At 43.4% G+C, this 12347-nt stretch overlaps 2 protein-coding genes across 3 annotated transcripts; one reads left to right on the top strand and one right to left on the bottom strand.

Annotated features, from left to right (window-relative positions):
* Nucleotides 1-387: 387 nt before the first annotated feature.
* Nucleotides 388-5760, top strand: LOC120802273 (interferon regulatory factor 2-binding protein 1-like). Of its 2 annotated transcripts, none has more exons than XM_040149901.1 (2): nt 388-2784; nt 3953-4624. In XM_040149901.1, exon 1 carries the CDS (start codon nt 978-980, stop codon nt 2757-2759), a length of 1782 nt encoding a protein of 593 aa, XP_040005835.1. In that variant the 5' UTR covers nt 388-977; the 3' UTR covers nt 2760-2784; nt 3953-4624. The 2 variants fall into 2 exon arrangements, with proteins under 2 accessions (XP_040005835.1, XP_040005834.1); XM_040149900.1 differs by lacking the exon at nt 3953-4624 and adding an exon at nt 4851-5760 and having other exon boundaries at nt 392-2784.
* Nucleotides 5761-5884: 124 nt separating this feature from the next.
* micu2 (mitochondrial calcium uptake 2) lies at nt 5885-11901 on the bottom strand. The gene is made up of 12 exons (XM_040149902.1): nt 11403-11901; nt 10902-11031; nt 9801-9832; nt 9604-9679; nt 9180-9227; nt 8797-8879; nt 7985-8038; nt 7759-7856; nt 7156-7327; nt 6939-7047; nt 6698-6855; nt 5885-6440 (listed from the first exon to the last, which is right to left on the bottom strand). The coding sequence occupies exons 1-12, from the start codon at nt 11598-11600 to the stop codon at nt 6339-6341; spliced, it is 1260 nt and encodes a 419-aa protein (XP_040005836.1). The 5' UTR covers nt 11601-11901; the 3' UTR covers nt 5885-6338.
* Between the last annotated feature and the right edge of the window lie 446 nt (nt 11902-12347).

The raw sequence follows: 12347 nt of genomic DNA, 5'->3' as shown, positions 1-12347 counted from the left end.
TCTCCAAATAAAGACAAACCCGCCAGTTTCGAAATACATCGTTTACTCCCCAAAGAAGGCACATACACATAAATCTGTTAGCTTGACAGATCATTCTTTCACTTTGATATTCATGTTACAAAAACAAATGTCAGTTGTTCTTGTTAAGAGGCTAAACTTATGATCCCCTAAATTTACTTTCCATCTATTCTCAACCTTCCCCTGAACTATAGTGTTCACGTGGTATTTATCTGTAAAAAGGTTTTGTTGCGGATATATTGTAAATATCACATGTTCTTCGTTTAACCCTTAGCGCGGCATCGGCTGTATTAGTGTTAATCAGGGTACGTAGACGGTAGCTTGTTTAGAATCACCATTTTCTGAAGCAATATCCAGGTATTTTGCATTAGAACACCCCCCCTACTCGCCCAACGAACAGTTCACGTCAAGTATACATATGTGTGTCTCATTCGAACTACGCTACATGTAATATGTTTGAAAATGTGCGGATTCCAGCGACTTCGATAATTACGTTCTCATAAATTCCAGGAAAACAAGATGTTAGAGTTCTCGTTTAAGCAGTGGTCACACAACCTGTCTCGTTTTCCTTGTTCTGTGTGCCTCTATTCCCCGGTTGTTCTATAAGTACTGTGATATTCACAATATCAGAGAGACAATAATAGAAAGAAAACAGTGGAGGAAGACAAAAACTACAACTCCCATTTTGCCAGGAGCCCCAGTCGCGTAGGTGTTTCCGGTGTCTTATAACATTTTACTTCCTTCCACACAAACCGACACGAAGAAATCGAGAAAGAAGACGTCGCTAACTTTTAAATGCTGTCGTCAACAGTCGCGTTTCGAGCTTAGTTTTCGTTTAGTTTCCATCGTAAAATCCGCGGCATGCGGAGGGTCGTGTCTGAGAACTGAAGAATTGTTGAAAACGTAGAGCGTAACGTGTAGGCCTCCGAAGAAAGTTTGGTCGAGGGCCTGTAAACAACATGTCCTCCGCCTCGCAGTCTTCCTCTAGACGGCAATGGTGCTACCTCTGCGATCTGCCCAAGATGCCCTGGGCCATGCTGTGGGAGTTCAGCGAAGCTGTGTGCCGGGGATGTGTCAACTACGATGGGGCAGACCGAATCGAGCTCCTCATTGAAACTGCCAGGCAACTGAAGAGCACGCACGGAGTTTTAGACGGCAGGTCCCCCGGTCCACAGCAGAGCAAGCCCAGCTCGGCTGGGCCCATTGAGGCAGGGCGGCAGCATGGAGAGCGTATAGACAGGGGGAGGGGTGAGTATGGGGTGTCTTCTCGCCTCCCCAATGGCCTGCACAGAGCTGAGGAGGTGGCCTTGTCAGAGGGCAGCCGACAGAGCCCAAATACTCGTCGGGCTATAGCAGGGGCAGTTCCTAGTCTTCATGGCACCATATCCCATGCCTTGATAGCTCAGGGGTTAGTAGCAGCCCCTCATGGGCTTTTAGCTCCATTATCAAGCTCCAGGGCTGGGGCCACTCCTATTGCGGTCTCAGCTGGCCCCATAATGGGTGATGCTGGCAGAAGACAGGCTGTGTCCCTGGGTGTGGGAGCTAGCACCTCTACTCTGGTGGGCATAGATCCTGCGGTGTGGAGGAACAATGAAGTGATGAGCGAACTGAATGAGATTTCTCGTAGCAGGGTTGAAGGCTGGCCAAACCGTCCCAAAGCAGTCCGGGATGTCCTTGTAGCTCTCAGCAGCTGCGTCCCCTTTAATGTGCGCTTCAGGAAAGACCATAATCTGATGGGTCGTGTGCTGGCCTTCGATGCCAGCACAACCCCAGAGTTTGAGCTCAAGGTGTTTGTGGAGTATCCTGCCGGGTCTGGAATGATCTTCTCTGGAGTCCCAGACCTGGTCAGGCAGATGTTCCGTGACTCAGCCAAAGACGCAGGTAAAGCAGTGAACTCTGGGCTCCGATATGTGGAGTATGAGAAGCGGCAAGGCACAGGAGACTGGCGTGGGCTGTCTGAGCTGTTGAATGACGGTGTTCGTATGTTTAAAGAGCCCCCAATCCCAGAGGTCCTGCCGCAGCCAGATGCAGTGTTGCCCATGGCAGCTGCTGGACGCCCTGTACCAGGGAAGAGCACAACTAGGCGCCGCAAGGCTTCTCCAGGCTCTGAGAATGGGGAGAGCGAAGGGAGGCCTGATCACCCAGCAAGGGACCCCTGGCCTCGAAGTGCTTACTCAGGCATGGAACCTCTTCCTGGCATGGCCGCCCCTCAAGAGGGCCCACCCCGTTTACACAGCCAGCCCTCACCCATCTCAGCACTAATGGGAGTTGCAGACAGTCTGAGCTCCAGCCAGATGGCCAGAGAAAGCCCCAGCATGTCCACAGCCCACTCCTCTTCCGCCGGGCGTCCCACCAGCAGTAGCCCCTCCACTGCCTCCACCTCAGTCTCCCAGGCATCCATGGGGCAGGGTTTAAGTGCGGTGGGGACGAGCAGCAACACCAGTGCTGGGGAGTCCTCAGGCAGCGCTCAGGGCACCCTGCTCTGCTGCACCCTGTGCAGAGAGCGCTTGGAGGACACCCATTTTGTCCAGTGTCCCTCTGTCCCACACCACAAGTTCTGCTTCCCCTGTACCCGAGGATTCATCCGCAGCCAAGGTCAAGGGGGGGAGGTGTACTGCCCCAGTGGAGAGCGGTGTCCCCTGGCTGGATCCACTGTGCCTTGGGCCTTCATGCAGGGAGAGATCTCAACCATCCTGGCCGGAGACGGAGATGTGACGGTAAAGAAGGAGAGCGACCCTTGACATCTCCATTCTGTTGTGGCGAATGGTAAGACAGTGAGAGAACCTGCATTGTGTTGGAATTATTGACCCGCGTCTTTCCTTTACTAGTGAATACAAGGGATGCATCTATCCTGCGAGGGTTGGTTAGGATGTTACCATTTTGTAATCAGCATAAACATTTAGTTTGAATAAAAACCAACCTTAAAAAAAAAAAAAGACAAAACAAAAAATCCTGAAACAATAAAGCAAAGAAATAAATGATCAAAAGTCCCTGATCAGAAAGGTTTCCAAAACTTAGAGTTGCAAATGAGAATTGTAATCTGTGTTACTAACAGTGGATATGTTGTTGTTTTCCTTTTTCAGCTGTGACTCTGCTTGGCTTGAAATTTCATGGTAGTAGAACAGAATATGGCTGATTTGTAAAGCAGGTCTATTGTTTGTAGGTGATATATTTCATCCTCACGCTCCCAATGTAAAAAAAAAAAAAAAAATCAGCGTAAACAATCCAAGTGATGTCATCTCCCAAACTATACAAAGGTGAAGAAAGTTAAAATTATTGGCAGGAGTGAAGAGGTGATGGTAGCTACTATCAGAATAGCCATGTATGTTGTCACTGACATAGTGTAGAGAGATTATTTAAAAATAATAACTAGATAACGACTACAATTAATTATCACAACGTTTATTATTATACAAAATACACAGAGCTACACAGACTCCTGCAGGCTAAATGTGCCTTTTGGTGACACTGCACTGTTGGATAAGGGAAGCTCAATGTCACAATGGCTGTTGTCCAAAATTATAGAATTAGCAGTGTAACTAAATACTTCAACATCTTTTTATCCTTTGTGTGCCATAAAGAAAACCAGAATCTGCTGACTGTAGCTCATCAGCTGGCTGACACTGGAAATACATTCCCCACCCCATCCTTTGTTTACAGTGCATTTTAAGGCACAAACTAAGTGGAAGACTGCACTAATGCCCCATAAAATTTTGTTTAACAGAAAACTGCAGTGTGGAAATCTGCCATATATTGTGCTTGTTTTCCGTGATTGGGATCAGAGCTGGACAACTGTTCTGATAATCGATTATTAATTTAAGCAATTTTTTACAAGCAAAATACCAGACATTACCTAGTTGCGGCTTCTTAAATGGGAGGATTTACAGCTTTCTTGGTCTGATGTGATAGTTAACATGAAATCTTTGTGTTTCAGGCTTTTGGCCTGACAAAAACAACTTTTCTGAGGACGTCACCCTCTTCTTCAGGAAATTGTAAAAAGCATTTTCACAATTTTCTGACATCTCATAGAACAAACAATTAAATGATGAATTGAGAAAGTAACTGTCAGATTAATCAATAATGAAAATAATCATGCAGCCCTGATTGAAATACAAGCCCGGGTTTGTTGACACGATCAACTCTCTCTTATAAAGTAGTAATAGTAAGTGTTTAGTCTGTCATGGCATCATGAAACCTCAGTAGTTTGGTGGATGCTGATTTAGAGCTCAGTTTGAGGCAGGAAAATTAAAAATCTGACATTAACAACTGTTTCAAGAATTATAAAAAAAAATGAAAAGGCAAAGGATAATAAAAAATACAAACTGTTGAGGTGTCATTTACACTCACTTGAAGCTCACGCCGTGTTCATCTCGTATAAAAGCCTCACACCATGAACTGTTGCTTGGACGAAACAAGATATTTAAATATGTTAACATGGGCAATCTCTGACATTTTACATACCAAACTAACGACTTCATTAGATTGAAGAATATAACATTCGAGTAATCGGTATAATTGTTAGCTGCTGCTCCCATGTACTGTTGTGGATGTTGGAGGCACTTCTTTAATTTAAGACCACATTTTCTACTCCTAAAAAAAAAAAAAATCCTATTTAGTCAAATGTTAGAGCTCATTCTGATATTTTCACAAAAGCATGATATGCATAAGGACTAAAGGAAATGCTCTTCAGACAGCTAAAACCAAATGCAACACAATGTATCCTAACTAATAATATCACTGCTTTGTTGGAAAAGAAAGCTAGCCATTATTACCACACTGTTTGTTTAAAATGTTCCCAGATCCTTACACATACTTTTCTTCTTTTTCCACAGTGGAGCAAACACTTTGAAAGCACTTCCCTGTTATCCCAAGCAGAGATCCTTTGGCTGCAGTTCATCATTTGTGCCTCTGAGAACAGAATAACTCTGAACCCCAGGAGGACAGCTACACACACACACAGACACACACACAGTTAACTACACAACAAGACTCACTCATGAGAAGAGGGACATGTCCGTCTGTCAGGGCTCAGCTCACCTGTGTAGTCTGATCTGCTACTTCATGACTGAATGTTGAGTCCCGACCACATTTCTCCCTCTCTCCTCTGTCCAGTGCAGCAGAGGCCTCTCATCAGGTCTCGTTTCAAAGCCCAGGATTGAAAGCACATGCTTGTTTTAAGAATGACAATCTATTTTGTCTTTCATTTGTGTTTTTGTTATATATGTTGCATACTGTCCTATACAGATGGGTGACAGCGATATTGATATATGGTTTAACAGAATCATGCAATTCTTTGAAAAACAAATGAATGTTCAAAATGTGGCAAAACCATTGGGTCCTTAAAGCCAAGGATTAAAAAAATGTAATCCCACAATATGTCTCTTAGATATTCTCCCTATATTGTATGTCAAAAATGTGAATTTACTTTCAATATGGCTATGTAATTTCTATTTTTGATACAATACAAATTTATATGTATTTGTTTATAGTGATAAGAAGACCAAAGATGGCTTCATGCGCAATGTAATTTTATTGTATTGTAGCTGTGTATGCTGTATTCACTGATAACCTTGGCATCAGTCACTAATTTGTTCACCTATCACAGAAGTAAGCTTGTTTTGTCTATTTACTTTTTGAATTGTATGTATGGTAAGATAATTAGCACCACAATCTTCAATGGTTAATCCACATACTCATGTGATCTTAACAGGTCAATTCTACAATAAATTACAAAAATAGTTATTTGTAGCTGGTTTCTTTTGCTACTGGTTTGAATCTCTTGAACCTCAAATGTGCAGCACACTATTGAAAACGGTGGCATTTTTTAAATAAAACTTTAATTGTTAAAATTTTTTTGGAAAAAAAACAAAAACAAAAAAAAAAAACACACACCAGGTATTAAAAAAGCCCTTGAAATTGTAAATGTGTCAATGTGAACAGAACTAGCATCTATGCCTTGAACCACAGTTAACAAGTTTTGTAAACGCACTGCTCGTGAGTGCCAACGTGTGTAAAGTGCAAAATTAATTTGAAATTCATCAACTACTCCGAATAAAACATGAATGACTTGATTAAGAACATTGTAAACACCCCAGCCAGACCCACAGTTAGCTAAGGAAGCTGACATCGACAACAGATTTGTTGCACTGTAAACACATCATTTATAGATAAGACAGTGGTGTAAACCCTTAGTTTCTTTACATGTGATTACAGATATAATCTTGTTCACACCACTTTTTTTTTGTTTACTTATAAGATACCAAGCTGAGCAGTGGTGCGAGTGATGATCTATCAGACGTCTCCTGAAATATCACGGTGGTTCAAATGGGGCACCCGGTGTCTCCCAGGGCCTCCTGAGCTCCCTTCAGAGTCTCTTGCTTCACACACTTCCAGAAGCCGGAGAAGCCGTTCTGAGGCTGCACCTGAGGGCAGGGCAGTTTTAATCACACCTAACAGCACTGGAATTCACTGTGAAATTCAAAGGTGACTTAAACTAGGGCACAAAAGACCGTCGAATGAATAACGGGTCCATCTAGAAGTGTGTCCACAGTTTTATGTTCTCTAATCTCAACAGCAGTCAGATTTAATGAAATAACTTAAGATGCACATTTTTTGTAGACATATTAGCAACTGGGGGAAAAAAAAACAATCTGAAAAAGGTCCAGATGGATGAACTCACCCTCAGACCTCGTAGTACTCTGTCTTTCATCACCCCAATGAATTCCTTATGGCTCAGACAGTTGTCTCCATCCATATCAAAGAGTTTAAATACAGTATCCAGCACATTCTCAGACAGATCATGGCCTGTGGCGATCCTCACAGCGCGTTTAAACTGGGCTGGAATAAGAAGGGAGAATGTCATCCACTGTACAGTATATAGTGTAGAGAGGAAACTAGGCAAACCAGAGGAGAAGTGTTACCCATTCCAACAGGACGGTTGGCTTCAGTGACCATTTTCATGGAAAAGGCAAAATCTTCCAGATTGTTGGTGAACAGGCAGAAGACCTTGAACTCATCAAATGTGATACTCTACAAGACAAAATAGACAAAATAGTTCACTTTTATCTGACAACAACTCATCTTCAAAGCATTTCTGTCTTATCTGACAGCAGCAGAGGAGAAGGGGAGTCTTTCTACCTGGCCAGCTGGGATCTTCTTCCTCATGTTTTCCCAGTAGACTTCATTGTCTTCTTCGTTGGTGTAGTGTAACAGCCACTCTGCAAAGTCTTCTCTTCGCATGGTTTCCATACCTTTGGAGAACTGCAGGAACTCCATCTCCTGGACTTCAGCCTGCAGATCCTCCATGAACCTGAAGGACACACACTGTAACAGACTCGATACACTGCAACATTATGACTAGAAAACAAGGGAAGAAATCGCATTTCTCTTTCCTTTTTTTCCCCCCACATCTGCCACATGTGGTGGGGAGGTAATTAGCAGCTATGTTGTAAAGCAGCTTAATGTTGTTAAAATTAACAAATGTGTGCAAAGACATGTTAGATTGATTCAGTCACTGTATGGTAACTAAGAAGCTGACTGAATAGGACTGAGCACTTGATGTAGTGTTTTGCACTTTTTCTGTCAGAACATAATGTCGTGTTTATATGTAACTGAGTAACATGGTGGATGGTGATAAGACAAGATTCTGGAAATGTGAAAAATATATGCCATATATCCAAAATGTAGGATGATCACTGAAAGCAGAAGCTGAGTGTGGGACTGCAGAGACCATGTTCTTACCTGCGGAACTCTTGATACTGCAACTTGTTTTCTCCTTTCTTCCCAAAGAAGTAGGCCTGTAGTGTCGTGTTCGCAACTTCGCCTTCCTCTACTGGTTTCTGTAAACATCACGTGGCATGTATTGTTACCATTAAAACCGAATGGCCAGACATTACAATGTTTTAGTGATGCTGCAAAGTGACAAAATCATGACACGCTGTCCTTTAAAGAGAATGTGAATACCCACCTCTGTGCTGTCCATAGGAACTCTCCTTTTACTTTTCCCAATGATTTTCTTGAGCTTCAGTACCAAAAAAAAAAAGAAAAAAATCAAATTACCGTTTACATTTAACCACAGACAATAAAATAAGAATGATTTTCTGCACTTGATTTTTTTGAATGACAATGACATACATCCCTCTTCTCTGAACTATCGTAAAAAATGAACAAAAAAAGTATTTCACTGATCAAACCAGAGATAGAACCTTCGTCTAAGTCACACACAACAGAAAGTGGAGCAGATGAGAATCCATGCACTTTTAATCTTTTATTGAATGCTTTACGCCTGTGCACCAAGTCACAACATGAAAATACGACACAAGGTGAATAACGTGCCAACATGCAGTCTACTAGTCTAGGCCTGATCTGGACTAAGCACACTGAGGTCTTCTCGTCATCAGAGAGGAAAAATCTCTTCCAATGTTGTAAGAGACAAAAATTGTGAGTAACCTCGTGGACTAAACTGAGGAGCTACTCAGGCTGCAAACACAAAACAGATGAAAAAACAGACTTGCGCAGCTAGCAGCGCAGCTCTCCCTCACCTGCACACGGTTCCATTTCTCCATACTTACAGCTTTGGTAGCATCAGTACTTGAGGCAGCATTAGAAGTGGCAATATTTTGAAATTTAAGTGCACACAGACATGTGAACAAGCAGAATCACAGTTCTCTCTGTATTATACATCCTCCCACGATTATGGATCTTAAATATAACACAATCTGTGTTGATCAATATTCTATTGTTTCTGCTAAATAAACCTGATATGTCGAGAGGTCTTACCTTGAGAAATTCCTTTTTGTCCACATGCTCATTGCCGTCAACATCGAGCATTTTGAAAGCTATATGAAATCCAGTGCGTGGCTCTGCAACAGCATTGAATTGTCAGTTATCTGGACTCTATCTGAACACGGAAAACTTCAAATGAATCAATAAACTTGGCCAGTGGGTTGACGCTTGAGAAAAAACAACATCAACAGCTGCTCAAAATGTGCAACTTTGTAACGCTTGAACAGAACTGTGGAAAAAGCAGTATTCTTACAGAAGAAAATGTGACCACAAAAGATCACATGCAAATCCATTCAGCAGATTATTATGAAGAGTCGGGGAAGACCTTATAAGGCCCAGCAGCTCATGCAAGGTTTGGGAATCTACAAGCGACTTACTGGTAAGGATAGTAAGCAGGAACAGGTACTCTGTGTAGGATATCAAACCTGCAAGACACAAAGAAATGTATGCTGAATGATATTTTGGAAATAAACAACAAAATGTATTGACTGACATTGAAAAGAAATAAGGCTCAAACATACAGATGTACACCAATCAGCCACAACATTAAAGCCGGCAACTGCCTTTAGTGCTGTGGCCGGTCGGTCTACAGTTTCCCTGTTAAGGTCACACAGATCAAATTAAACTTGAATGGGAAACAGAATCCACCCCAAAATGCACTTGAGACAGATTCTGATGTCCAGTGTGACCTGTAGCCAGTCACTGAATCGAGACATGCTGTGTTAACAGATCTGGATACAGGCTATTGGGTCTGAAGCTCCTGTGTATTAACTCTACCCTAATGACAGATTAATAACTTACCATTGTCTCCTAAGGTTCTGAACAGATCATTACCAGCCTGAGCCTTAGAGGCAGCAACCAACATCTCATTAACATCCTGCAAAGACACCAATAGGAAACAGATGACAGCACTGTTAGCCCAAACTAATGACTGTGCTCTACATGTGCAGTTTGAAACTGACTTACTTTCACATTGTGAAAGGCAGACGGAAACATACCTGTGTTGTTAGAATTCTCTTCTGCAGCTTTCCTACATGAGAGGAAACAGACAGGCTTTTGTTAGAAACGCAAAAACAAACTGAAATGAATAACAGCATAAGGCCAGCACTGCATGTGAATGCATTTCTTGCATCTTGGTCTTATACGGTATATCTGAATATCTGCAGGGTTGCAGGGTTCAACACAGCTGCATTAAATGAAAATGTTTCATGCACAAGCCACGAACCTGATGCTCTCCCTCTGATCAGCTGATACCATCAACAAATAAAAGACAGCTTGTGACACGGACCCAAGGACAAGACATCGCTATGACTATGCATTTGTAAGCTTGGTAGGCCTACACTGTTTACAAATCTTACTAGATCCCCGGTGATTTAGATCATTCCCTTATATAGCAGTAAGCTGGCAGTGGGAGCTAGCTGTAGTTACTGTTCTCTCAAGGTATCTGCTGACATAATGGCTGCCCGAATGTACAAAAATCCGTTTGTAAAAAATATTCTAATCACAGATCTACAAAATAATCTTTACAGTTACAACCAATACAGTAAAAAGCATTGTTGTACCCATTTGAGTTCCATTTGTGACTGATGTTTCATGAACTCAGATTTGATCACAATTTGCCAGTCTAATGATGTTAAACTGAGCCAATATTCTTTGCAATGCAACATGTTTATATTACTACTCGTCTCTTTAAGAACGTACAACTTTTAGGATACTGCAGGCAACCTCATTTTCCATCACCGTGACTTACTACAGTTTTGAGCCTTGGTGCTTTTACAGAGATATTACAATGGCATTCTGTACCTCCATACAAGCTCTAGCCTCTCTCTCTGTTTCTCTCTGCCTTGAGCTGCTAACATATTTAGCAGTGTCTTTACTGCTAACCTGGACTTTTCTCCATCTTTGTCACTATCCCCGTCTATTCTGATAAAAGTACAAATAACCTTATTATGGCCCAACTCTTTTCTGCCTTTTCTTTCTTGCTCTCAGACCACTTATCTAGGACGCGTGTGTCATTAGCAGTTCTGGGGCTACGTTCTGACCGCATACTGTCAGGACATGGCGAGTGTAAAGTCTGACTGGACGTCAGTGCAGCTTACGGTCCACATTCTCCAGCATAGCGGAGTACAGGAAGTCTCTCGGGGTCATGTAGGGTTCCTGTTCGTAGACCATAGAGGCGAACTTGATGAAACGGATCTTTCTGGCGGACATCTGAGGAGCTGCAGCTTCCTGGATCGGCACAGGACACACACACACACACACACACACACACACACACACACACACACACACACACACACACACACACACACACACACACACACGTAAACAACTGTCCCGTTTGGTGGGGGACCAACAGCGGTCCTCTCTACATGTTGTGTTGGCGAGTGACAGTTGGGGGGCGTTGTTGTTGATACCAACTCTGAGTATGTTTGGGTATCCACGCCCTTTCTGTCGCTGTTACTGACATTGAGCAACACACCGCTTTCTGTTAAAGCTGTCGGACATATGTAACGTACAGGGAACACGTCTGTCTGTGTGTGCGTGTGTGTGTGTGTGTGTGTGTGTGTGTGTGTGTGTGTGTGTGTGTACGCACTCACCTTCTGTTCCTCAGCGTGAACGGCGAAGGGCAGGGTCCTGTTGTTTGTTTGATACTGGTAATAACAGAAAAGCCCGGTCCCTATTACCGAGCCCACAATGCCGGGACCGACAGCACGGCGAAGCGCTAAACTTTTCGGAGCCCGAGGGCTCCGCAAAACGTTCCTCAACACAGCAGCGACCCTTCCCCAGCCGGCCATTTTCACGAAGCTAGCTCGCTAGCTGGGTAAACGCCAAGGCTTCCTGCGTATGTAGGCAGTGCGCCCGTCCCAATGCGGAACTACTGGTCACGTGACGGCCTCGGTCCCATAAACACCGGAGGGGGCAGACATCCGTGGGTCACCTCGGTTCCCCCATCTGCATCCACCTTTTGTTCACTTGCGTCAATTCCAAGAGGGCCGTGTCTCCCTGATAAAAGCCTTCCGTGAAGGATGGTCTGTTGGACCCACGGCTCCTCGGAGCAGAGATCAGAAGCTTTGGGACGGCCTTCAAGACGGAGGACCGAGACGATCTCCGGGCCAAGCGAGGATCGAGGATCGAGGATCGAGGAGCGTGGAAGGATCAAATAAGGCGACTGGGAGGTTCCCACACTGTCCACACTGTTCTCCCAAGTACACGATGCGTGCCCATAGTGGCCTAGCGTATATATCTGTGCCCTGTGCTCTCCCTTTAATTCACCCGTTGCCATGCCTGTACAAACAACCGAATGAGCAACAACACATGCACCTATAGTGGTCATTAAGGAAATCAGTGAAGTTACATTTAAACTTGATATTTTCTCATACTGTATTTACATGACATTAACGGCCATTATTTCTGTCGTGATTTTTAGGTTTTCATTGTACTTTGAGCACAAGACTACTTCTGTCTACTAAACTATTTGCCCTGGGTGCTGAGTTGCACTATTCCCTTCACTACTGTGTATGCATGTGCAAATGCATCAATAT

The sequence above is a fragment of the Xiphias gladius genome, chromosome 17, assembly GCF_016859285.1.
Source record: "Xiphias gladius isolate SHS-SW01 ecotype Sanya breed wild chromosome 17, ASM1685928v1, whole genome shotgun sequence".
Taxonomy (NCBI): Eukaryota; Metazoa; Chordata; class Actinopteri; order Istiophoriformes; family Xiphiidae; genus Xiphias; species Xiphias gladius.
This window is presented reverse-complemented; position numbering and strand designations above follow the sequence as displayed.